Source organism: Aethina tumida, chromosome 1, assembly GCF_024364675.1.
Source record: "Aethina tumida isolate Nest 87 chromosome 1, icAetTumi1.1, whole genome shotgun sequence".
Taxonomy (NCBI): Eukaryota; Metazoa; Arthropoda; class Insecta; order Coleoptera; family Nitidulidae; genus Aethina; species Aethina tumida.
In genome coordinates this window covers 60,309,397-60,333,532 of record NC_065435.1, presented here as the reverse complement: position 1 = coordinate 60,333,532, position 24,136 = coordinate 60,309,397, and the positions used below count along the sequence as shown (strand labels likewise).

Below are 24,136 nucleotides of genomic sequence, written 5' to 3'. Positions count from 1 at the left end.
CGAAATCACAAGTAGACTCAATGTTGCACAAAGAGATTTCTCACTTGGTACTTAAAAATGAAATTTAACTTGAAAATATGTAATTAATTAATAAGTGAAAGAACACTTACCTATAGCTATTAGGGATGGGTGAAAACCAACTAAAGACGTCAGTTTGGTATAGATTTAATAATAAATAGTACGCCTAATAACAAATAATATTGTACAAAAACATTGATGGGATTAAGAATTCATTTTATTATTAAAATATTTGTACCTTTTCTAGAACAATTTGTAGATTATTAAAAAACTTTTTACATACAACTAATATAGTATAAAAAAATAATCAAACAAGGCAAAAATAAAGTACTCCCAAATTAGTCACAACAATATAAACAATAATATAATTATATACAAATAAATATACAAAATATAAATTAACTTAAAATCACAAATCTTTACATATAATTACGTAATTAAATAAGTACATACTTAATATTTTGCTAGTAATACATAACAATAACATTAATTTAAAGGAACTTGGGATGGTTTGGAGATGGTTCTTCGGCGTAAATTAAAGGACGTATTGTCGTTAAAATTAAATAATATCTAGATTAGTATTCAAAATTGTTACATTATCTGAAGTTACTTCAATAAGTAACACACGAGTTTATTAGACTGTTCAAATGTTGTGTTAATTTGCCTGAAATTTCCTGAACGGAAAATGAATATTCGCAATTTTAGAACAGCAATATCAGAAGCCATGTAAATTTCAGTTTTATCGGCAACTCCTTCAACTAACTCTCACGCTTGAAAAACCGTTCTCCCCAAACCGCTCCGCTCCGAGCACAATTACCTATTTAGTCTGTTCATTATCGAAATCGTCGAAGTCTTCAGTCCATCTCAGTTCAGTGTTTCTTTGCCTCTCGGCGCATCCGCCTCCGTTTCCACCCCCGCTAAAAAAATCATCATCGAATGGATCGCTCTCTCGTGCGAATATATTCACGGATTCCGACTTCTTGAGATGCCCATCCGCTCCCCTACTGTTTGACAGCCTGCCCCCAAGTAGCTTTTTCTTGCGACTGCCGTTGTTTGCTGCCGATGTTGCTGTCGCCGATTCAGTAGCAAAGGTGTCTTCTTCCTCGTCCTCGTTGATGTCAGTCTCCTCCTTAATGCTGGAAATATTATTATCTTCCATAGAGACTGCTTGTTGTTCAGCTTTCTCCGTTGGAGAAAAGTCATCTTCGAATAGTGACTTTGCTTTGGTGGCATACCTTGGAGATAACTTTAGTTCTTTGAAGGAGGAACCGCGAGAACGCTCAGAATCTCTTTGAAGCGGGAGGTTTCCTAAAAATTATATTCATTTTTATTGACATTAACTACTTAATTTGAAAAACAAGATAAACTACTGACCTTTTTCAAACATGCTTTGTTGTCGTATTCCTTTAACTGGTCTAGATATCGTGGGGGATTCCGCTTCAGATGTTTCAAAATCATTTTCGAATGAAAATTTACTGTTTGGTCGAGGATTTACAGGACTGTCGTCAGCAGGTACAAAATCGTTTTCGAATAGTGATTTGGCTCTGCTGGTGGATTTCCTCGGAAACGTACTCACCATGTTAATCTGTAAACAAATGACCAAACTTAGAATTGAAAAATTAATGAAATTTTATAAACGAACCTCAGTCTTTGGACTGTCCTTCGTTTTTTTGTTGCGGGACAGAGTGGAAGATTTTTTATTGCTGGTGTCGAGTTTGGGACCTTCTGCTCCAGGAGGTTGTTTCTTTGGCGGTCCATCACTGAATTCCATTTCAAGCGGTGGTTTAGAATGATGTGGCTTAGTACGGTGCGTGTTCCGCGGTAGCATTCCTCCACTACCGACATCCGTCGATTTATGCCTGTATGGCGGCTCCGAGTATTGTGAATCGCGGCTACGTGACCGACGATTTGCACCCTTGTAACGCCTATCCCTCTCACCATCACTACCACCTAAAAAACAAGAAATATTTATATTATTATATGTACCATTTAATAACGACAAGAATGTACCTGTTCCTAAATAATGTCTCGATTTAATTTCTCCAGTCTTCCTATCCATCTCGGAAGCGCTACTCGGTCGTTGCTTCCAATTTCTCCTAGCTGACAAGTAGTGAGGAGACAAAGAATCATCTGGGTCGTTAGAGTAATCGTCTTCCCATGGTGATTCTTGAGAGTCTCTGCTATAATATCTTTCGTCGTGCTTCCTATCTCTTGACCATCGACCACTTCCGTATCTCAACTTATCTGCAAATTCATAGACTTCTTTTATACTGTTCTTTATTGCCATTTTGTGGTTTTACCGTATTTACCTTGATCGTAATCCGGGCAACACCAACGCTCTCGGCTTCTTTCCATATCTCGTCGTCGTCTGTGGCGTCTGTCTTCACTCCAGTCATCGGTCCACCTATCGTTATCGTGTTCTCGGCTCCCAGTACTATGACGATCTCTTTCCGTATCTCTTCCGTGACGCTCAGACCAATGGAAATTTTCATCTTCGTATCTGTGTCAAGAGATATTAATAGTAGTGTGGATATAACTTAATTTGGGCATACAAGGATGGTCTGATAAGTACTTGATCTACAAAAGGAAAACAAAAATTTTGGAAAAGTGGCGATTTATTTTTCAATATACTCTCTTTTTAGTTCGATACACTTGACCCAGCGATGCTCAAACTTCTTTAACCCGTCTGAAAAGTAGCTTAAGGTCTGCCGTGTCGGCGATGACCTCCTGATTCGACTCTGCCGGGAGAGTCACTTTTTCAAGTTTGGTAACAAAAAGAAGTGAAGGGTACCAGTCTGGAGAATATGGTGGATGGGACAGCAGTTTCCTAAAATCCGCGGACACGCCCACTTCTACACGCGATAAAAACATAACTACGAATCCGATCTGGCTGAAATTTCTACAATACATCAGGCGGTGATGCTAAGTACTTATCGAATCATCCTCGTATTTATCTAATAACTGCAATTATTACACTTACTCATAGTCATCCTCCTCATCATCCCAACTGTCAGTGTGTCTACGGTCTCGATGACGCTCGAATGACGGTTGTCTGGGGTGTCGATTCCAGCCACCACCCCGTGTTTCACCCCTACTCTCCCTGGACTCCCGCATTGGCGGCGGTTCCCGTCTTCGAGGTTCCTCTTCCCATGGACTAACGTCTCGTGAGCTGGATGAATGGCCGCCACCTGCAGCTGCGGCGGCCCTACCACCGCTTTCCCAGTTGCCAGGACGACGACGACGTTGTTGTTGCGGTCTCTCGTAACACTCATAATACTCATCGTCATAACTGTCAGTCGATCGACGATTATTCGGGTAATATTGTACTAGAATTGAGCAAAATTACGATATTAATAAATGTACTATAACATTTTCTTACCTTCCGGTTCGGCTGAAGTATCCCACCAGCCCTCCTGGTCCCTGCGTTTTTTAGACCACTGATCTCCGCCACTTCCCGAATCGCCGCGCTTCCAATCTGACGGGGAACCGTTACCGAACTCCTTGGAATCACTCGACCAGGGTGACACACCCTCTTCGCTTTGCTGTTTCTCTTTGATTGGCTCAACTGGAATATTGGCCTGGTCGAATATTGCCCAGCTTTCGCCTACATATTAACATAATTTTCAACCATAATAAAAATGAACAGAGGCACACTATGTAAATCTAAATTTAAATAATCAAATAATGAAATATAGATTTGTTGACTCACCTGCGGCATCGTTGTTTTTTTTCTCGGAGTTGCTGCCGGTATTATCGACTTCCGGCGAACTTCCGCTGATTACATCAGATAGGGAGCCCGACGTCAACCTGGTGTTATTTTGCACAATTTCGGTGATCGCGCTTGGAATAGGACTCTTCACCACGTTCGACTTTATGGGCGAGCGGGGTGACTTGACTGGGGTGGCGACTCCTTCTCCCTCGTATTCAATGATGTCCTGCGTTGTTTCCTTTTCCGTCTCCTCGATGTTCAGCTTGTTCTCTAAATCCACCATGTCGTTAGTGGTGGTAGTGTCGGCCAGGTTCTCGTTGCTGCCGCCGTTAACTTGGTTTGAGATGTCTTCGTTCTCGTTGGCGTCATCTTCTGGTCGATCACTCTCCCTGAATTCTATTTCGATTTCCCTGAGAGCGGCGTACTTGTCAGGGCCTCCACCACCAGAGTCGCTGGGCGCGTTGACATTCATATTGATGGTGTTGCTATTGATGTTGTTGTCAAGAGAGAGTTTCTCTTCTTGTAATTGTTCCGGTTCGGTATCTATTTTGGTTTGTTTGATTTCTTCTGCCATTAATTCCCTGAAAACGGCGTAACGGTCCTCAGAGGGGGCCGCGTTGTTCAGGTTATTAAAATTGGCAGCGAAATCCGCCTGGAAGCTGGGAAACTCGTTGCTGTTACTTACGCTGATTTCCGGTTCCTTTTCAGGGACTATATTGGTGCTTTTTGATTTTATAAAATTGGACAGGTAATTGGTCAACTGAACTAATGTCATATTACTTAATTGACTAGGGGGTATGTTTAGTTTGGTGGCCAGCTCGTTTAATCCGCTAAGCGTGAGCTGACTGAGCGTGATGTCCAACCCCTCGAGTGACTTGTCCGAAGCCATACTAGTAGTGAGATTCGGTTTGGATTCTAGGAACGAGGCTACCGTAGATGCGACATTTAACTGTTTTTTGCTACTTCGCTGAGGCGGTGGCAGTAAAATTGTGTTATTTGCACGCTTCGAACCGGGAGACCTGTCTTTATCGACTACTGATTCTTCAAAGTCTTTGAACGACACTCGTGCTAAATAATCGGGGACCACTGGAGTGAGATAATCTTCTTCGCTGGAATGTACGTTGAACTGCTTTTTGGGTCGTTCCGGAGCAACTCCGGAGTTCGAATCGAACTTACTTTTACGTGCCGGCACCGGTAACGGTGGGCTTTTCTCGATGTTCTTCATGTACTCGAGACTATTTGGTGCAGTTTCGTAATTGTCCATGTAATCGTAGATGGGGTCTTCTGTGTGGGGTGGTCGCGGTGGTGGTTTCGTGGTTAAATCATTTTGCTTTTTGGGAGGCAGAGGCGGTGGTTTGATTTGCATGAGAGTTGCGGCAGGTCTTGGCGGTGGTTCTGGTGCACACTCCGATTCTGAAGACATGTCCAAACTGGGATTTTCGTGGAGCTCGGATAACTGATTAATCTTCTTCTCTTCCAGCCTTTCAAATTGCACATCGAAAGTATTTTGTTTGGTGAACTGGCTGCTTCTAGGAGATGTTCCCGCTAATGATGCTTGTTTTTCTAAGGTCGACCCCTTTGGAGACTTGATTAGACTGGATTGCAGGAGACTGTGAAGGCTGTCGTACTTCTTAGTATCACATTTGTATTGGTCCAAATTGTTCATTGCCTCATTCTTGCCCAGCAATTTAAAATCGTTAAATTCCGTCTCAAATGGATCTTGTTTAGAGAAATCAGTCTCAGCGAACGGATCTTCTTTTACAAACGGATCTTCGCCAAACGGGTCGGAGCCGAACATATTGTTTGCTGACGCCTTTGACGTCACTTGATTAAAACTCGTATTAAACATGGGCTTTTCCTGTACGTGCGACTGGCTAGTACTGTTTACCAAATCATTGAGGACTTTTTTGGGTGGATTTTTGAGCTCTTGAAAGAAATGTTTCTTATCAATATAAGGCTTACTTCTACCAGTACCTACGGTAAAATAAAATCTTAATAGACTGAACTGAAAAATTTTCGTAACGCAACCAAAAGCTAAACAAAATAAGGAGAAAAACGATATTTCAATCTATTTTATTTTACCACAGATAGTGATTCGGTTTTCTGGTGTTCGTAATTTCGTGATTTAAAAATGCCAGATGAAATGTGCAGCGAAAATTACTTTAGAAAGCTTATAGAATTAAAGGGTCTTGATAGGGAATGATTGAACAATTTTATAAGGTGAATACCATTTAATTAATATGCGACACAGCAATTTCAAAAGTCAATAACTTGTGTTATAAATGAACCTTTTCCCCAAGCGATTTGTACAGTGACACAGATATTTTTATCAGAATGATATATACTGTTAAAGATATTGTGTTAAGTTATTGAAAAAATTAGTTCGTGAAAAATATGGTCCAAATTAAATCCATATTAGTTATAACCAAACATTAAGTAACTAAAATAAAATACCTACAGATGAAAACAAAATCCAAAAAAGCATGATTCCACACATGCTACTCTCACAATCCAGTCACTTACCTAACGGATCTAATTCCGTAAAAACATCAAATTGCGACATAATCTCCTGTTTGGCGATCTCGTGTCTCTCATCCTTAGTGGGTTCCGGTAACAGGGAGTCTTCAAACAAGCTATTGGCACCAGGTGTGAACCAATCCCCACTACCAGGCTCGTCTTGTGAAAAACTAAAATCACTCTTCGCTCTAGAATAGGATGAGATGGAGATTTGGTTGGGCGTTTCCGATGTCGAGGTGTGGGGTGTCTTTGGACTGAACACCGAACTCGATTCGGACGTACGACTCGAACGTTCCCTACCCGACGATGGCGGCGGCGGCAGTATGGGTTTAGGATAGCTGATGAAACTGTCACCAAACGGATCGTCTTTCGATCCGAATGGATCTGATGGTGTTATACGTTCCATCTGATTAAGGCCTTGTTGCAAACTGTTCAGCTCGAGCTCCAAGTCGACAAGATCAGCAACAGCGGCACCTGGTTTCTTCACCTCGAGGGCGGACGCGGTGCATTTTGCTTCAGTAGGCGCCCGCGCATTTTCCGGCGTTATACTCTGTAACTTGGCGATGAGGCATAAATACATTTTTATTGGGTTTACATGCTGTTGTCATAAAGATACGACTACAGTGATCCAAGAAATTAATACCCTATATATTAATTTTAAAATAAAAAACCTATGAAAGTAAATTGCAAACTGTTTCTATTAATCTGAAACATCTTCGAACATGACTTTTAAAAATGTATAATCGGTTTTACAATAGGTTTAGTTTTTTGTTAAAAACATACCATAACAAAATATACCAATTCTCATAAATTAGTAAAACACGTATTGTTGTTTTGTTAAAACTAAGTAATCAACTCCATTTCTCAGTATCGCAATTAGAAAATGTGGAAGGTGATAGAATCAGTATTGAATTCGATCCTCGCAGAGTCCAGTAAAATCTTGATTGGACTCACATTAACTGAGTAGAAGCGGTTTGGTAACAAGTTTTATTTACGAATGATTCTAGATTTTGCACATTTTTCCAAATGAGAGATATGCTCAATGTAACTAACGAGTTATTCGCTATCTTCTAAAAATCACTAAATAAGAAAGGTCCTCCAATGTTGCAGTGATTGCGGGTTTTACCGTGGTTGAATTCAAAAAATTTATATTAAATTAGAAGGTATTGTCTACACCTTCACCTACAAGTAAAAAAAATATATATGATATATGGAGTTTTTTACAAGTTTTACACATCAATTGGAATTCCATAAAAAACAGAATCAAACTGAATGACAATATTTTCCTCATTATAACCCAAAAAATAACACTAGTGGACCATGAGAAAACGTAACTTTCTAACTGTTGGACGACTACTCTTTAGAAGACTGTAACTCAAAAACTATTTGAAATATTCATTTGAAATTTTACTACGTTACTTTTGAAACTTTAAACTATCGAAATACATTTCAATTTTTCAAAATTTCACATTAGGTGAATACTAAGCGTTACATTCTAGGAGAATACGTCGTGCCATATGCTCATTATATTGGCCCAATATTTTTACTAATGCAGGATAATGCTTGAAATTTGTACTATGACGTGATTAACCTGTAGTTCAGACCTTAACTCTATCCCATCCCAATTTTGACGGTTATTGATCCATCTAAATCGTCCAAATTTGGGATAAGCTTGATCAATACGAAATTTGAACATTGACTTTGAGTATGAACAGACTGCAGATTCGAAATAGACGGGAAAATAAATTCTTAAGTTTAAACAAATAGAGTTTATTAATTTTCCATTTTCTAGAATTAATTTGGAAAGTTTTTTTCAGAATAATTTGGAAATTTACACAAACAAATTTCTCATTTTCAAAAAAGTGATAATGATTAATTGTTATTGTTGTGGTGCGTTAATTTCTCGGAGCAGTGTATTGGGATGATACAGAAAAAATATTAATACCATGTAAGAATATAAAAAAAATAAAGTGAAAATATTTTAAGGTGTTAATCTACTTTGAATTTGTCTATTTTACAATCTATATGGATAACTTACTTTGGAACTAGAACTGGAATCCGAGAAAATAGGGGAAGGATATCGAGTCTTTTCTAAATGCTGTTTTGCCAATTCAATTTCTTTCTTTTTGAGGGCAAACACAACCTGGAATAGATCTCTCATTGCAATTACTACCTAGAAACATAAAATATTATTCAGACAAGAAGAAAATGTATGTAAATACACTTTTTATAATGACTGTATAATATAATTTAATACACTCAAACTTACTTGGCTTGCAGCTTTATCAGTCTTTATACCAAAAAATCTATGACCCGTATCTGGTGAACCGAATATGTATCCGAAAGCTCTAGAGTCTGTCATATCCTGAGCAATAAATGAAATTTTGTGGACAGGATGGTGATATAATGAGTCCTAAAGAAAATAGTATATCATAAATACAAGTAAAGTATAACAAAAACATATAAACAGAGATGTAGTAAACATAACATACTATAAAAAAGTATAAACCAAAATAAATTCAACTCTTACTATCATTTTGTTAATATTAGTAAATTTAAAACATATTTTATTACTTAATTTAACTAAAAGAGTATTATGCATTGTATTGGTAAACAAATAAAAAATATGTTCTAATATGTTTATATTATATTACTTCTATGTTATTATTAAAATAATAGCAATTGTTATGTCATTACAATAATAAATAAATCATGTTAAAATATTTAATAATAAATATATTTTTACGATACACTGAGAATCTCATCCAGAAGATCTCAATAAACTAATTATTAAGTAAATTCACTTACCCCTGTTTTTTCATCCCTTAATCTCAAACCATCAATGGCAATGTTTATTGTGATCCTCTGTTTATGTTCTCCAGCAGCTCTAATAGCCATTTTCAAGTCAGATAAAGCCTCCTGACACATTCTGTCACCTCTTGCCTCCGACACTTCCAGAATTCCAATAAGTTTTGCCTTGAAACTTACCCCATCTCCTAAAAATCTGGTAGTTTCGTTTTTGTCTAAAAAAATTAAATATTTATGTTAAATTAGGTAATATGCTTATAATTAGTATTATAGAGCACATGAATTATGAGAATGCTATGTTCTCGTATGAATTGCTACCTATAATAACAATGTAAACATGGGAGATGTCGGACTGAGTGCCAAGTCAAGCATTAGTTTTCGTACTCACATTTCAGGGGACTAGTTTTCTTTCTAAGGGTTTGCATTTTAAATCTGACTTCAAATACTATCTGATAACTAATAAATCAACCATCTGGTGGCATACAATCACATTTTATCACATTAGTAAATAACTTCACACTTTCCATAATATTTAACAATCTTATAAATTGAAAAACGTTTCACAGCAATCCACTTTTAAAATACTGATACATAATTAATGGAATTGTATTTATACACGGCATTTAATTCTTTATATTGATCAGGGAATCCATTGATCTACACATTTTAGGGGTGTAGCAAGAAATAGGGTTGAAAATTTCTGCACATGCCCAGTGTATACTACAAACATTATTGATTCAAAAACTGTTTTGTATGACTATTTTACGAATTATATGCAAATAGTATACCAAAAATATTAGACCAAATTTAAAAGTTTAAATAATTGTTACTAGTTGCAAAATGTCGAAAATAAATAAAAATAATATATTTATACCATTATTTAACATCGTAAAACTCCTCGCATTATTTTTTTCACAATATTCCTTAATTCCTTCGATTAATTCATTAAATCATTGCTAAATTTACAGCATCTGACATTTAAACTTATTGTTATGTTATGTTCACTTAGTTCATTTACACGTTTCTGTTTGATTCATGAAAAACCACACAATTAATTTAATTCCTTCGATCGGAAATTGCTTATGGTTTTTAAATATCGTACTAATTGACTGTATACAAACAATTTTTAAAATTAAGATAAAATCTCGTTATCATTTTTGTCCTTGAACAAGTCATCTTAAGGCATTGTTGTCAAATTAAAATTAATATGTTTGTTAAATTTTATATTTTTTTTATTTGCGATTTAGCTTAAGGATACTATTTATTTCAATAATCAATAACTATTGAGCTTTGAATATTTTGTTTTTTATGGATTTTACAAGCATTGATGCAGGAACCTTTGTGGTATACATATATACTCACAGCGACATCTGATAGGCACCATGTCCTACTTTTTGCAGAAATCCTCTATTCTATTTACGGAACATGCATTTACACCAATATATTAATATAGTCAATTATTATCGAATTTTAGAACTACAAACGACATTACTTAATAGAAAAACTAAATTAAATCGTCCACTTTATTTATTTCATTACCATGGTGACACATCAACCCCACTATTTTCTGAGCGCGCTTCACAAGTTTTCCCGCGTTTTTTGCTCATTCCGCAGACTACCACTGATTCATTTAATTTCGTTGTGAATAGATGTTTTGTGTGTGTGTACAATTAATTAAATAATTTTGTTATTGTGTTGTTAAGTTCTGTTTTTATTATTTTGTTGTATTCAAAAGTATTAATCAAAAAATGCCGTCCCCTCGAGGATCTCGTACACCAAGAAGAGAAGGCGGTCAAACTCCAAGAAGAGAAGGCGGTCAAACGCCGAGGGCCGAAGAAGCTCGCACACCCAGAAGATCGGGGCGTCGGGCCGATGGTTCTAGAACACCAGCAAGAGATGAAGTTGCCGAAACGCCTAGTAGAACACCCGGCAGGTCAGGACGACGAGCCGAAGGTTTCCAAACACCAGCCAGAGATGAAGTGCCTGAGACTCCTAGCAGGACGCCCAGAAGGAGCCAGAGAACACCTGCCAAAGCTACGCCAGCCAAAAGTGTTGTTTCTGATACTGTCTCCACTCCAATGAAATGGGGAGGCAAGAAATCTGATGTTGCTGGATACAATGAGATTCCCTCTTCACCGGCACAAAGTTTGGCTCCAACAAGTCCAGGAACAGGTAACAATTCACATTATAACTAAATTAAAGTATTATGATATTTTATTTTTACGTTTTAAGAAATAACAAAAGATAGTTCTATCATATATACTAGTTTCACTAATAAATGAAATATATTATTTCATATTGAGCTGAATTATAACTGATACATTTCCATTTTCTATTTTTGTAATATATTTTTTTATTAGTTTTTATTATTATGATTCTATTCTATTATTCTATTAGTTTTTGATCTGAATAAAAAGTAAAATTTGATTTGCAATTTGAAATATTAATAAAAAAAGATCATTGTTTTTTTTTTAATTTCCAGATTCCAAGTTGTACTTTTTAGTTTTAAAGTAGCATGTCACCCATAAAAAAATATTTTTATTAATATAAATATGTATATAAAAATTTATATATTAAATAAAATGGTTTAAGGTTTGGCTATGAGTGAAATAGACTTGAGTTCACCCTTAAATTATGGAACACCCAGTTCATTGGGATCTATTAGGACTCCAAGGTCTGGTATTAGAGGCACACCAATTCGCATGAGACCTGATGTCAGGTCAGATAAACGTATCAGACAAGTTAATGTTGGAGGAGACAATGCTGTGAGTAGATTCTTACATGTATTTTATTAAGTTCTCATATCATGTCATTTATGCTTTCAAAATATAGTTAAAACTCTTATTTTTGTTGCTTAATGTAAAGAAATGATCGAAATTATTCTTACCCATCAACAGAATATTCTTTAACTTTTGTAGAATAGAATTGTTTTTATCCATTTGAATTTAAATAAATTTAACGCATTTTCTTTCTTTATTATTACTAGTTGGAACCCATACCAGAAAGCCAAGATACAGATTCTACAGCTCCACACTTGGTTATTTGGGGCACAAATGTATCAGTAGCTGAGTGCAAGGAAAAATTCAAACAGTTTATTTTGCGTTTTATCGACACCAATGCTGCTGAAGATGAAAGAGGTGAAGACATTAATGTCCATGAACCCCTATACTTGCAAAAACTTGAAGAAGTAAGTTTGTACACAAAATAAAATTTTCTTAGTTTTCTGAATGTGGAAATATTTTTAGATACACACTTTAGAGGAGCCTTTCTTGAATGTCAACTGCTCCCATTTGGAGACCTATGATTCCACTTTGTACAAACAACTTGTATGCTACCCTCAAGAAGTAATTCCGACTTTTGATATGACTGTTAATGAGATGTTCTATGAGAGGTATCCCGCTGCCGTACTTGAACATCAAATTCAAGTTCGTCCCTACAACGCAGAAAAGACCAAAAATATGAGAGGTCTTAATCCAGAAGGTAATTGGCGAAATAATCATAAATATCACACTTTTAATTTATTGAATTTACAGACATTGACCAACTAATCACAATCAGCGGTATGGTAATCCGTTCTTCAAACATAATGCCCGAAATGCGCGAGGCATTCTTCAAATGCATCGTGTGCCAGTTCACAACTAGCGTGGAGATTGACCGCGGCCGTATCACTGAGCCAACCTTGTGTACCAGTTGTAACACGAACCATTGCTTCACCCTCGTCCACAACCGATCGCAGTTCACAGATAAGCAGCTGATCAAGTTGCAGGAGTCGCCGGACGACATGCCTGCTGGTCAGACGCCGCACACAGTTGTCCTTTTCGCACACAACGACCTCGTTGACGCGGTTCAACCTGGTGACAGGGTAACCGTTACTGGAATTTACAGGGCTCAACCTCTGCAAGTGAATCCGAGAATGCGCAACATCCGATCGGTGTACAAGACTCACATTGACGTCTTGCACTTCCGGAAGGTCGACATCAAACGTCTATACGAAGAAGAGGACGGCAAAGACCATCAGTTCCCACCGGAAAGAGTCGAGTTGCTGAGAATTTTGTCGCAGAAACCTGATATTTATGATAGATTGGCGAGGGCGATTGCTCCGTCTATATATGAGAACGATGATGTTAAAAAGGGCATCCTCTTGCAACTTTTTGGAGGTACCAAAAAGACGCACGTCACATCTGGAAGGAGTCACTTCAGAGCAGAAATTAATATTTTGTTGTGCGGAGATCCCGGTAAGATTTCTCATTCTAATTTTCGCTATTTTCAACTAAAATGTGGAACATTCTTTTACACATTTTTGGAATAATTTACTTTATTTTTATTTGGATTACTCAGATAAAAATACATATTTATTTTCCAGTAGGAATAGAAATAACTATCATAACTGCAGAAAATTCAAAATTCATGCATTTTTTGACGTTTCAGTTTTCATTTTTTTCTCAGAGTATTTTTTTCTATAATAATACTTTTAACTTTGAAATGAAAAGGTTTATAGAAAGAAAAATATATGTATATAAATATTAAAAAATTACTGTTATATGTCTATATCTTCACACATTGAGCTGAACAGTGAGCTTCAAAATGAATTTCTTTCGATGAGATCTTATCTGCTTGTATAACACACTGACGAAATAGTCCACCATCATTTATTTAATCGTTTTTTCAGCTTTCATGTATTTATTTTAGTCATGTGTTGGCGAAACCTTTCATCTTATTAATCGCTTTGATCACCTAAATTTAATAGAAGAAAACCAAGTAACTGAAGGGAAAGTGAATCTTTCTGAATGAATGAATGAAAATTAAAAGTTTTTGACTCATTTATATTTAAATATACTACTTATACAATTGAAATTCCAACGAATTCAATTAATTATTTTTCATCAGATATCAAGATTTAGCATTAACTTGTTAACTGTTTATGGTTGAAAAAAATTCATGAAAATTGAGATTTCTACAGCTGCATCAAAATTATTTTTCTTCCTGTAGAAATGAATTTGGTACCGTTAAAAGTATAATTTGCTTAACTTTCTAATAAATTATTTTCAGTTTAATTGGAGTTGTTAACACATATTAACATATATTACTATTTGTGTTTATAGGTACATCTAAGTCGCAGTTATTGCAATATGTGTATAATTTGGTTCCAAGAAGTCAATATACCTCTGGCAAAGGTTCATCTGCAGTAGGTTTAACTGCATACGTAACAAAGGATACCGAAACTAGACAAATTGTTTTGCAAACTGGTGCTTTGGTACTCGCGGATAACGGTATTTGTTGCATTGATGAGTTCGATAAGATGAACGACTCCACTAGAAGCGTACTCCATGAAGTATGTATTTATATGACTTTAAGACTTTGGAAACTAATTTCTTTTGTCTAGGTAATGGAACAACAGACTCTTAGTATCGCAAAAGCCGGAATCATTTGCCAGTTGAATGCGAGAACTTCCATTTTAGCAGCCGCCAATCCTTCAGAATCTCAATGGAACAAAAATAAGACAATTATTGAAAACGTTCAATTGCCGCATACTTTGCTCTCTAGATTTGATTTGATTTTCTTAATTCTCGATCCACAAAATGAAATATTCGATAGAAGACTGGCCAGACATTTAGTATCTTTGTACTACAAGACACAAGAACAAGAAGAAGATGAAATATTGGTAAGAAAATATATACAAAACCAAAAAAATATACTTTTAATCAAACATTAAATAATCAATTTATATTTTGATTTCCAGGACATGTCGATTCTGAGAGATTACATTGCATATGCTAAAGAGCACATCTTCCCGAAACTGAGCGAGGAAGCGTCGCAACGACTAATTCAAGCTTATGTAGATATGAGAAAAGTGGGGTCTGGCAGAGGACAAATTTCTGCTTATCCTCGACAATTGGAGTCACTTATTCGACTGGCGGAAGCTCATGCTAAAGTTAGATTCTCCGAAACTGTCGAAGTTGAAGACGTTGATGAAGCCTATAGGTGATTATAAAACATTTAAGATAAAAATTGCAATTAAAAAAATTATTAATAGTGACCATCCTTTTATATAATTTCATTAAACAAATTATTGTAGATTGCATCGTGAAGCTTTGAAGCAGTCGGCCACTGATCCTTTATCCGGAAAAATCGATGTGGGTATTCTTACAACGGGAATGAGCAGCGCAGCGCGTAAACGCAGAATTGAATTAGCTCAAGCCGTCAAGAAACTCATTGACGACAAAGGCAAAGTACAAATGATCAATCAGCTTAAACTGTTACAAGAACTCAAAGAAGCTTCAAACATGGTAAGAAATTAACACAAATTCAAATTTATGGAGTGCTTAAGTTATTTGTTATTTTTAGATGATTACAAAAGAACAGTATGAAGATGCCCTGAAAGACTTGCAAGATGATGGTCTGATTGTAGTTATGGGTAAAACTAACATTCGTGTTTGTACCTACAGGGATTAATAAACTGTGTTAAACTTTTAATTATTTTTTCTAATGTTTCCCGTAATTTTAAGAATTAAAGAAAAATAAACATGTGAAACGTGCGCCTTAGAGTGTATAACAGGAATGATATAAATAAAACAATAAACTATATTTCTTTATTTTATTTATTTAGAACAAAAAACAGAATAGACAATTGTTCAGAACACTGTAGTATTTTAAGAAACTATAAATATATTTCTAATTAAACAATTTTATATTATAGCTCTTCACTAACGTTTCAATTTCTTCTTTGGTTGTTTGTTCCTTATCTATTGCATAAAACATCAATTTGACGAGTTCTGAAAATTAATACATAAATTGTATCAAAAATTGTTTGCTTTTAAGTTTTTAAATACTTACTATTCTTGTCGTCATCCGACATAAATAAACTGAGAATATCAAATCTTTTGACCTGTGCTAGATTTTGTAAAATTTCAAAAATGGGTTCATTTTTCTCAATATGGTGTTCCACAAGGACCTCCAAAATACTACTGATGTCAGAGTTTTCTAAAGACTCGTCAAAGATTTTTGGAATACTTGGAGGAGGTATTAATTTAAGATACACGTATTTTTGAAAACTGGTAGTCAAATTGTTCCAAGTTGACCTAAATTGTACAGAAGTTGTTGGAGGAACTAAATCAATATTAACCAGATTTCCAGTCGTTTTGTTACTAAGAGTAATATTCTTTATGTTCTTATCACTTTTCGAAAGTGAATCATTCTTTACCTCCTTTCTTTCAATTATTTGCATTTTATTAATATTAAACTCGGTACTTTCACTTGTTGTAGCTGGATCGAACTTTCTACATTTTAAATTTTTTAAATTCTCTTTTTTTTCGAATTCCAAGGCCGATTTAAAATCACTTGGCATCTTCTCTACAACTTTTTTATTTATAAAAGTATTACCAGATGTGTTAATAGGTTTTGAATCAATTACATCCACATCTATTTCCTCAATGTCGATCCTTTTTAAAGGTCGTTTAGAACGAGTATGAGGAGATTTTTGCACAGCCTTGATCTCAATTATATTACCCCTTTCAGGCCAAGAAGTACCTTTACTGTCATCAACATCTTTCCCAAACTTCATTGGATTTTTTGGAATTACAGTATTCTTTCTACTTACTGTAAACTTTGATACTGGTCTTTGTTCTGAAAGATCTGGGGGCTACAAAAAATTATATAATTAATAATTTTAAAGTTATCACTGATTATTTATACATTAACATATTCTCCCAATTTAGTTTTCAATATATCTAGTGCAGTCATTGATTCCTTGTTTTTCGGTTCTAATTTTAGGACTTCTAACAAATCTGCTTTTGCCTCATACAGTTTATTCATTGCTTCCCTTGCTGCTGCCCTTCTTTGGTATGCTTTAACATATTTGTTATCAAGTTGTATAGATATGGTACAATCATGTTCTGCATTAGCGACACTAAAATCAATAACACATATTATGTTTAATAATTTTATATTCATATTCAAAGATGCACATCTTTTAAAGTATAATATAATATTATTTATTTTGACCAATAATATTAATATATATTGTTTTTTTTTTTTTAATTTTAATTAATTTTGTTTATTAATTTCCTCAGGAATTTGGTAAATTACTTTTATTACTTGTTTAAAAGTTCTGTTGTTCATGCAACTTTATTTAATATAAACATGACCTTACATTGTTTATTAAAACTCATTTTGATAATACATTTGTTGCAATATAATGCCATTGGTATTCTATTTTTTGAAATAATTTGAATTATTTACTCCATAAAATATGCAGTGTATTTTCAAGATGAAAGATTCCATATTTGTTGCATGTTAAAAACATTTTATTTGCCTCCTCACTGTTTTTTATAGTTTTATAATATTTTGATATTTAGGATAATAATGACAAAGATGAAATATTAAAATCCAAAGAATAACACTTCCAAATATTTCAATTAACAATCGACTTCTTAGTATAATAATGTAAAACTAGCCAAATGTAGCTAGTTAATTAATACTTACTCGCCCTTTCTCAAGTGACAAAGTGCTCTATTAGCATAAAATAAAGCTTCATGGGGATAAAATTCAATTGCTCTATTATAACATCTAATAGCTTTATCCCATTCTTTGTTTCGCACATAATTGTTACCCTGCAAATAACATTGAAAAATTACCTCATAATAACCAACATATAAGATTATTACCTGATCTTTTTCCATAAAGGCCTTATGCCTTCTAATCTCAACAGAGTTCGCATTGGTATCCTCATCTGGCGCACCGTCTTGATCAAACTTATCCCATTTAGAATAATCTGTAAATCCAATTTTACTTGACGGTTTTTCAATTTTCATAGCTTCCTTCACCGCCTCCACTTTATTGGATAACTGATTTAAATTAATAGTTTCAATTTAACAATACAATGTAGTTTGAGGTTATGCTCACCGATCCTGTCCTCAGTTGTTGGTCTTTGCGTTTCGCATCCTCGCCCCATTGTTTGAGTTCTTCACAGAAAAGTCTCATATCATCTGCATTATCTTTAATCTGTTTTTGAAGGTAAATCGATTGCATTTTTTCAGGATTCATGACTATTCGGCACGAAATGCGGACCAGTAGTTATAATGACAGCCTACAATCAAAACAATAGTTATGTGTGTGTTATTGTTAACACGAGTGACTGATGCAGCTACGATTTCACGGAAACATCATTTTAATTCGCTGAAATAATATTGAAACAATAATTACCCAGTGGGTTCTATCAACTTGTTATTTCGTTACCTAGGTAAATATCGATTAGACGTACTTCGTAATCATAAAAATAAGTCAATACAATGAATTTTCAGTTGACACTTGTTGAAGAAACTTGTAACCAATTTTGAATTATGGAGGTTTTTATTTTAGAAGCCCGCGAAATACCTCAAGTTTTAAAAAATATGTCTTGTTCATTTGTATACACATATAGATATACTCACGAAATCTAAGTAATTTCGTTTATTATATATGTCAGTAATGTTGAATAAATTCTTAGTGATTTCTTATTTGATAAATAAATACAAAACATTTTTTTTTATTAAGACTATATTGCTTAATATGCCACACATATTTTAATTCTAAGTAATCACAGAGTTCAGGTATCTATCAGTTACATAAAAGTGTGTAAGTAACATTGATACAAAATTAGTTATGTTTAAATCCCAGCATGTCTTTTCAAATTAAACCATTTAACAGAGTGTTTATCTTTGGTCTTTTTCATAGTCAAAGCTTGAGCAGCCTCATGAAACTCATGAAGCTCTATATCTACATAAATACATTATATCGTTCCTCTTCAGCAGCTTTTTGGGGAACAGTTTTAGCGATGTTCATAATCTCCGTCAAATATGGATTGAATCTATAGTACACTTTTGCCGACAAAAAAATCCGATAACATTTATTAATTAAAATGATATGGATATTTTGTGAATTACAAACCTCCAAGGTTTGTATGGTTCTAGTACTGACGCCACAAATCAGATTGAACATTTAGTATATCGCTTTGCCGCACAATTCCTCCAGTTTTCTGAGCATCTCGATCGCTAAAATGCCCCGAATCCCATCTCTATCAACAGATAATATACGAATGCCATTTCCCTTCACAGTATGAGAAAATCCTAATAAGCAACATTCTAATTGCACATTCCTAAAATTAAATTCAAATAAAATACGTTTAATCTCATTCATAGAAAAATTGCTTTAGCTGATGAATCAGGTCTTCGATTCTTGAGTGGCGCGATTCAAAATATCTTATTAAATCCTTGCCATATGTTGTCGGTTGAATCTTTTGTAGAAAGTGTGCAAAGTCCTTGTTAAGGGCATTGTCAGACGTTTTGTCCAACGTCACCTTAGATATGAAACTTTTCAGTTGCGTTATCAATTTCAACTAGTTTAAAATAATGTCACTCAATCTTTGGAAAATAAATAAGAACCTTTGTTTATTAAGACTATATTGCTTATAAAAATATCACATGTGAAGTCTGTATAATTATAAAAAATAAATAACTAATCTAATTCTAAATCATCACAGAGTTCAGGTAACTATAAACTATATAAAAGAGTGTAAATAACATTGATACAAAATTAGTTTTGTTTAAATCCTAGAATGTCTTTCTTCAAATTAATCCATTCAACAGCATGTTTAGCTTTGCTCTTTTTCATATTCAAAGCTTGAGCAGCCTCATGAAACTTGTCCTCATTTCTGCGTAAATACATTATAGCGTCCCTCTTCAGCTGCTCGATTTTATGGGGGTCAATTTCAGCGATGTCCAGCATCTCCGTCAAATATGGATTGAATCTGTAGTACACGTTTGCCGGCAACAAATCCGATAACATGGTGTGAACACCTGTAAAAAATAAAATATTTTAATTTAGGTTAATGTTTAAATGGTAAACTATTATAATTATTAGAGTACATTTCGTTTTGTCTTGAGTTGTAAATAAATATATTAATTTTAGGCATTTTTCTGGCGAAAAGTTTGAGTAAGAGGATTTCAAGATTGGTCTACAAAAATATTTTTTTATACAAACAAATATTAGAAGTGGATAATAATAATAAATAATTTGACAATACTTTTTAGATTATATTCTCGAATTATTTACCTTCAGTATCAGTTGCACTATCTAATATGGTGTAAAATTTATTCTTCCATGATGACCCACTGAGAGTGGCAGTTTCCTGTTCCGAATCGGTAGGTGGATTGATGGCAGTGCGCCCCGTTCCGAAAGAGACCACGCACTGGAGTGGTGTATCGGGCCACAATAGCTTAGCTTCATGAACAGCGACCGCGGTCGGGTTGTTGACCAAAATGCCGCCATCCTGATGAAGCATACGCCCCAAACGGAACTCTTCAAAATAAGTGGGCGCAGCCGCAGACGCCCGCACCGATTCCCACACGCGGTGGTCGCAGCCGCCCAAGTAGTTAGACTGGACGCGACAGGGTAGTGAATAGTTGCGGAACACGTAAGCGGACAATCTCGTCTGGTTTACCACAGCAGACACTGCACAGTACTGAAATAGAATAAAAAATATATTGCAACCACACATTAGTTATACTGGTCTTGGTTTTTAATATTAAATAAAGTTTGATTACATACCTTCGGTACTTTCTCGTCTCTATTAGTCTCTATGAGCGTTTTATCACCCCACTGAGCCTTCAGTAATTTTTCCCATAGAGCAGTGTCGTAATATGAATGGCTCCAGACTAAATTGCTAGTACCTTTGATGGTTGACTGGGTGAAAATTTGAGTGCTTATATTTTTATAAATTTCTGATACTTCGTCTAAAGAACATCTTTTCAGTCCTAAAATTTCATACATTTATTAATTAAAATGATTGGGACAATTCACGGATTACAAACCTCCGAGAGTTAACAGTATGGCTCCAGTACTGACGCCACAAATCAGATCGAACATTTCGTATATTGGCTTGCCACAGAACTCCTCCAGCTTTCTGAGCATCTCGATCACCAAAATGCCACGAACTCCGCCTCCGTCAACAGACAATATACGAATACCCTTTCCTTTCACAGGATCACAGAACCCCAACAAGGCAAACGCCTCACGCAATGACTCACTGATGGCCGGATCTTTATTGTGCTCTCTGACATAAAGCAACATTCTAATTGCACCTTCCTAAAATTATATTCAAGTAAAATATATTTATTTAAATTAGTAGAAAACTTACCTTGACAGCATTATGCTTGGCTTCGGGATATTGCTTTAGGTGATGGATTAGATCTTCGATTCTTGAGTGGCGCGATTTGACCATCTCCGCGACCATAACCGACGATAAGATTTGGCTCGTCCTGCACGTGATGGATTCCTTGGATACTGTAGGTTTGCCCATTTTCCACTTAGGTATGACCTCTTTCTTTTCCACTTTCATTCCAATTCCAAATGTAAGTCCACTAAATACTTTCGGCAAATAAATACTGGAGGGTGATGTGTCCTGATCAGTTTGCTTATCTAAAGTTTTCGGAATAGCCGTCGTCGACTCAAAGTATCTTATCAAATCCTTGCCATATGTTTTCGGTTGAATCTTTTGTAGAAAGTGTGCAAATTCCTTGTTGAGGGCATTCTCGAACGTTTTGTCCAACGTCACCTTAGATATGAAATTTTTCAGTTGCGTTATCAATTTCAACTGGTTTAGAATAATGCTCTTCGCTTGCATTTTGGCCGTGTCCACGGTGTCCGATGCTCCAGAATTATAGCCTCTGCAAAAAAATATTCGAAAATGAGTTTGAAGGTCGGTCAAGATAAAAGTGCGGATGCCAAGTTAAATAAATACATTACGTCATGCCGCGTTAAAATAAGATCCGCTTTTTATCTAGAATTTTGTCGCGGAATGGTACGAAAATAGGCGCTTGAAAAATTTAATGCCGTACCTTTTCTATAGATGAACAAATAGCACTTGTCACAGTTTGCAGCAAATTTTTCATATGACAAAATGAGAGAATTCGTCGAGAGGAGATTACTGTATTCTACAAACGTTCATGCTACTTACTTGATTTATTTTGCGGGTGTTTATATTATACGTTTTCAAAAGTATAATATAAAAGTTTTTAAAGTTCTGCAGTTATTATTGAGAGCATATTTTTTACGATTGTTTGCTAAAATTCAAATTTGACACTTTATTTCAACAGTACAAATCTTTGACAGATTCAATAATATATTTATTTTGGGTACATTGTTTGTCAACACTAATATTGAAATTGCCTTAAAACCTTAATAGAACAGTTCTTAAAACGAACCATGTTTTGAGTCACGTACACAACATTGTTCAGGCTGTGACCATAACCTTATCGATTTTAGTTATTAAATATTTAAAAGTAAAACTTACCTTCTTTGGATGGTGATCATGCACCTTCTGCTGCATTTTGTTATATTTTTGCTAAATGACATTCCCTTATCGAACAATAAACGTATAACAAGGCACACAATAAACTGACTTCGATTCACTTTTAATACTGTCAGTTGCGATAATAAACAATGTGGTTCACTATAGTTATCACTTATTTGATATTATCTGGTAGAAACTGATTAATTAAATGGAAGCTGGCGTGATGCGTTTGTTTTATATGAGCTGAGGAAAATGTGGTGCGTCGTACGAAAAAACAGGCAAAACAACACGGTCATCTGTTCTACGTAAACAAAGCGATGCGTAAAAATCGTACGATTGAGGCCACGCCTCCCGAATCAGACCATTCACAGGGCTCGCACTACCGGTTCGAAACACGTTTCTAAATTTGAATGTGACGCGAAAAACGTTCGCGTGGAACTTGTGGGACCCTGCAACGGGTTTAACAAAATACAGTTCATTGAATTATGTGCGTTGTAACTTTTCTACTTAATATTTGTTGTGCCAATTTGAATCAATGTCACGGTCGACTGTCTGAAAATTTTATTAGGCCTATATAATCAGCAAGCGACTTATTAATATCTAAATATTAATACAAACACAGGAGAAAAGAATATTTCATAAAAATCAAAATAAATTGGTTAAATTTACTTTTTGTTACGAATATTACTGTGATGGAAAAAAGTGTCGAATATTTATTTATTTGCTACAATGTTACTTAATGTTTTCCCTAGTCTTTTGCAAATTTGAACAAATCTCATTTACTCTAAGATTAAGACTACGAATATTATATTCACAGGTTTCTACTCTTTTTAATAAAAAATCAATTTGGTCTGAAAAAAAGTATGGAATATTTTATTAATCTTCATAAAAAATTAACAATAACTATATAGTAACCTTTGGCTTCTAAGACTGCTTAGCACCTTTTAGCCATAGAATCTACCGGTCTCTGCAATGTATCAACAGAAATTTATTGCCACTGCTCCTGAATGGTTCGAAGAAGTTCGTGTTTGCTATTGATGTTCTTTGTTTTGATACGATGGTCTAATGTTTCCCAAAGGTGCTCAATAGGATTTAGATCGGGTGACTGAGACGGTTATTCAAGCACGATTAAGTTTTTCATTAGAAACCACGCTTTAATTATTTTAGACGTGTGTTTGGGATTGTTATCTTGTTGAAATATTCAATCAAATGGTGTCTCTTCCTCGGCAAATGGAAACATAATGTATTCCAGTATGTTCCTGTGTTAAAAACTATGCATTTTACGGTACATTTCAATCGAGGGTCCAACTCTTCCATTTCCACTTCCATTTGCTGGTGATATTCGCGAAAATTTCAGTCACAATTATCTCCATAAATGACGGATATTCTCAACATCTTTAGATTTAGACGGCTTTAGAATACAGAATGATATTAAATTTTGATTTTTATTTACATGAAAATTTGAAAAAAAAATTAGAAAAGTTTATAAAAATATTTTTGGGCTTTTCTTGTGTATAAGCAAATAAATTAGAAAAAATAATAATAATTTTTATAGAGAACAAAATTTTGAAATCCTGTGACGTGTACATGTTCATGTACTTGTTATTTTTAATAAAAGGTGAATAATATATTTTTTCATGTTAGCAAAATAAGTTATGTACATTATAACAACTATTAAATATGTTTAAAACAACAATAATAAATATTAACGTATAATCATAATATTTACGTCATTTATTATTTCATAATGTTGTTCT

General features: G+C 34.8%; 4 protein-coding genes and 1 long non-coding RNA gene across 9 annotated transcripts; 2 read left to right on the top strand and 3 right to left on the bottom strand.

Moving 5' to 3' along the window:
• Window positions 1–149: 149 nt before the first annotated feature.
• Window positions 150–10,144, bottom strand: LOC109598285 (protein disabled). 3 transcript variants are annotated; one of them, XM_049961545.1, is made up of 13 exons: window positions 9,927–10,144; window positions 9,053–9,267; window positions 8,514–8,657; window positions 8,283–8,417; window positions 6,251–6,800; window positions 3,728–5,701; window positions 3,398–3,622; window positions 2,999–3,344; window positions 2,328–2,518; window positions 2,029–2,262; window positions 1,661–1,968; window positions 1,393–1,603; window positions 150–1,326 (listed from the first exon to the last, which is right to left on the bottom strand). In XM_049961545.1, the coding sequence occupies exons 1-13, from the start codon at window positions 9,937–9,939 to the stop codon at window positions 836–838; spliced, it is 5,037 nt and encodes a 1,678-aa protein (XP_049817502.1). In that variant the 5' UTR covers window positions 9,940–10,144; the 3' UTR covers window positions 150–835. The 3 variants fall into 3 exon arrangements, with proteins under 3 accessions (XP_049817502.1, XP_049817503.1, XP_049817501.1); XM_049961546.1 differs by lacking the exon at window positions 9,927–10,144 and adding an exon at window positions 9,441–9,696 and having other exon boundaries at window positions 3,728–5,653; XM_049961544.1 differs by lacking the exon at window positions 9,927–10,144 and adding an exon at window positions 9,441–9,696 and having other exon boundaries at window positions 6,251–6,794.
• Window positions 10,145–10,664: 520 nt separating this feature from the next.
• LOC109598153 (DNA replication licensing factor MCM4) lies at window positions 10,665–15,637 on the top strand. Its single transcript, XM_020013998.2, has 10 exons — window positions 10,665–11,224; window positions 11,645–11,817; window positions 12,039–12,239; window positions 12,298–12,532; window positions 12,586–13,287; window positions 14,155–14,384; window positions 14,436–14,714; window positions 14,793–15,034; window positions 15,129–15,339; window positions 15,398–15,637. The coding sequence occupies exons 1-10, from the start codon at window positions 10,801–10,803 to the stop codon at window positions 15,503–15,505; spliced, it is 2,805 nt and encodes a 934-aa protein (XP_019869557.1). The 5' UTR covers window positions 10,665–10,800; the 3' UTR covers window positions 15,506–15,637.
• On the bottom strand, window positions 15,634–18,388 carry LOC109598163 (RNA polymerase II-associated protein 3). 3 transcript variants are annotated; one of them, XM_020014011.2, is made up of 7 exons: window positions 18,312–18,388; window positions 17,954–18,137; window positions 17,716–17,895; window positions 17,534–17,661; window positions 16,745–16,958; window positions 15,887–16,691; window positions 15,634–15,825 (listed from the first exon to the last, which is right to left on the bottom strand). In XM_020014011.2, the coding sequence occupies exons 2-7, from the start codon at window positions 18,092–18,094 to the stop codon at window positions 15,725–15,727; spliced, it is 1,569 nt and encodes a 522-aa protein (XP_019869570.1). In that variant the 5' UTR covers window positions 18,095–18,137; window positions 18,312–18,388; the 3' UTR covers window positions 15,634–15,724. The 3 variants fall into 3 exon arrangements, with proteins under 3 accessions (XP_019869570.1, XP_049826409.1, XP_049826408.1); XM_049970452.1 differs by lacking the exon at window positions 18,312–18,388 and adding an exon at window positions 18,254–18,310; XM_049970451.1 differs by lacking the exon at window positions 18,312–18,388 and having other exon boundaries at window positions 17,954–18,232.
• LOC126266460 (uncharacterized) lies at window positions 18,179–18,577 on the top strand. The gene is made up of 2 exons (XR_007548813.1): window positions 18,179–18,290; window positions 18,352–18,577. It is a non-coding gene; the product is annotated as an uncharacterized LOC126266460 (long non-coding RNA).
• Window positions 18,578–19,471: 894 nt separating this feature from the next.
• On the bottom strand, window positions 19,472–22,670 carry LOC109597301 (calcium-independent phospholipase A2-gamma). Its single transcript, XM_020012954.2, has 6 exons — window positions 22,380–22,670; window positions 21,225–21,753; window positions 20,899–21,172; window positions 20,636–20,841; window positions 20,141–20,549; window positions 19,472–19,884 (listed from the first exon to the last, which is right to left on the bottom strand). Exons 1-6 carry the CDS (start codon window positions 22,439–22,441, stop codon window positions 19,622–19,624), a joined length of 1,743 nt encoding a protein of 580 aa, XP_019868513.1. The 5' UTR covers window positions 22,442–22,670; the 3' UTR covers window positions 19,472–19,621.
• Window positions 22,671–24,136: the final 1,466 nt, after the last annotated feature.

Excerpts from the sequence above, each read along its gene's own strand:
- LOC109598153 (XM_020013998.2), top strand. The coding sequence starts at position 10,801 with ATGCCGTCCCCTCGAGGATCTCGTACACCAAGAAGAGAAGGCGGTCAA. Across the intron at positions 12,240-12,297 it reads ACTTGCAAAAACTTGAAGAA|ATACACACTTTAGAGGAGCC; the intron begins GTAAGTTTGTAC and ends AAATATTTTTAG. Across the intron at positions 12,533-12,585 it reads GAGAGGTCTTAATCCAGAAG|ACATTGACCAACTAATCACA; the intron begins GTAATTGGCGAA and ends TTGAATTTACAG.
- LOC109598163 (XM_020014011.2), bottom strand. The coding sequence starts at position 18,094 with ATGAATCCTGAAAAAATGCAATCGATTTACCTTCAAAAACAGATTAAA. Across the intron at positions 16,692-16,744 it reads AATTGGGAGAATATGTTAAT|CCCCCAGATCTTTCAGAACA; the intron begins GTATAAATAATC and ends AATTTTTTGTAG. Across the intron at positions 15,826-15,886 it reads GTCGGATGACGACAAGAATA|AACTCGTCAAATTGATGTTT; the intron begins GTAAGTATTTAA and ends ATTAATTTTCAG.
- LOC109598285 (XM_049961544.1), bottom strand. The coding sequence starts at position 9,477 with ATGCAAACCCTTAGAAAGAAAACTAGTCCCCTGAAAT. Across the intron at positions 5,702-6,250 it reads TACGGAATTAGATCCGTTAG|GTACTGGTAGAAGTAAGCCT; the intron begins GTAAGTGACTGG and ends ATTTTACCGTAG. Across the intron at positions 2,263-2,327 it reads TTGCCCGGATTACGATCAAG|ATAAGTTGAGATACGGAAGT; the intron begins GTAAATACGGTA and ends ATGAATTTGCAG.
- LOC109597301 (XM_020012954.2), bottom strand. The coding sequence starts at position 22,441 with ATGTCATTTAGCAAAAATATAACAAAATGCAGCAGAAGGTGCATGATC. Across the intron at positions 21,173-21,224 it reads CCAAGCATAATGCTGTCAAG|GAAGGTGCAATTAGAATGTT; the intron begins GTAAGTTTTCTA and ends ATATAATTTTAG. Across the intron at positions 20,550-20,635 it reads GAGACGAGAAAGTACCGAAG|TACTGTGCAGTGTCTGCTGT; the intron begins GTATGTAATCAA and ends ATTCTATTTCAG.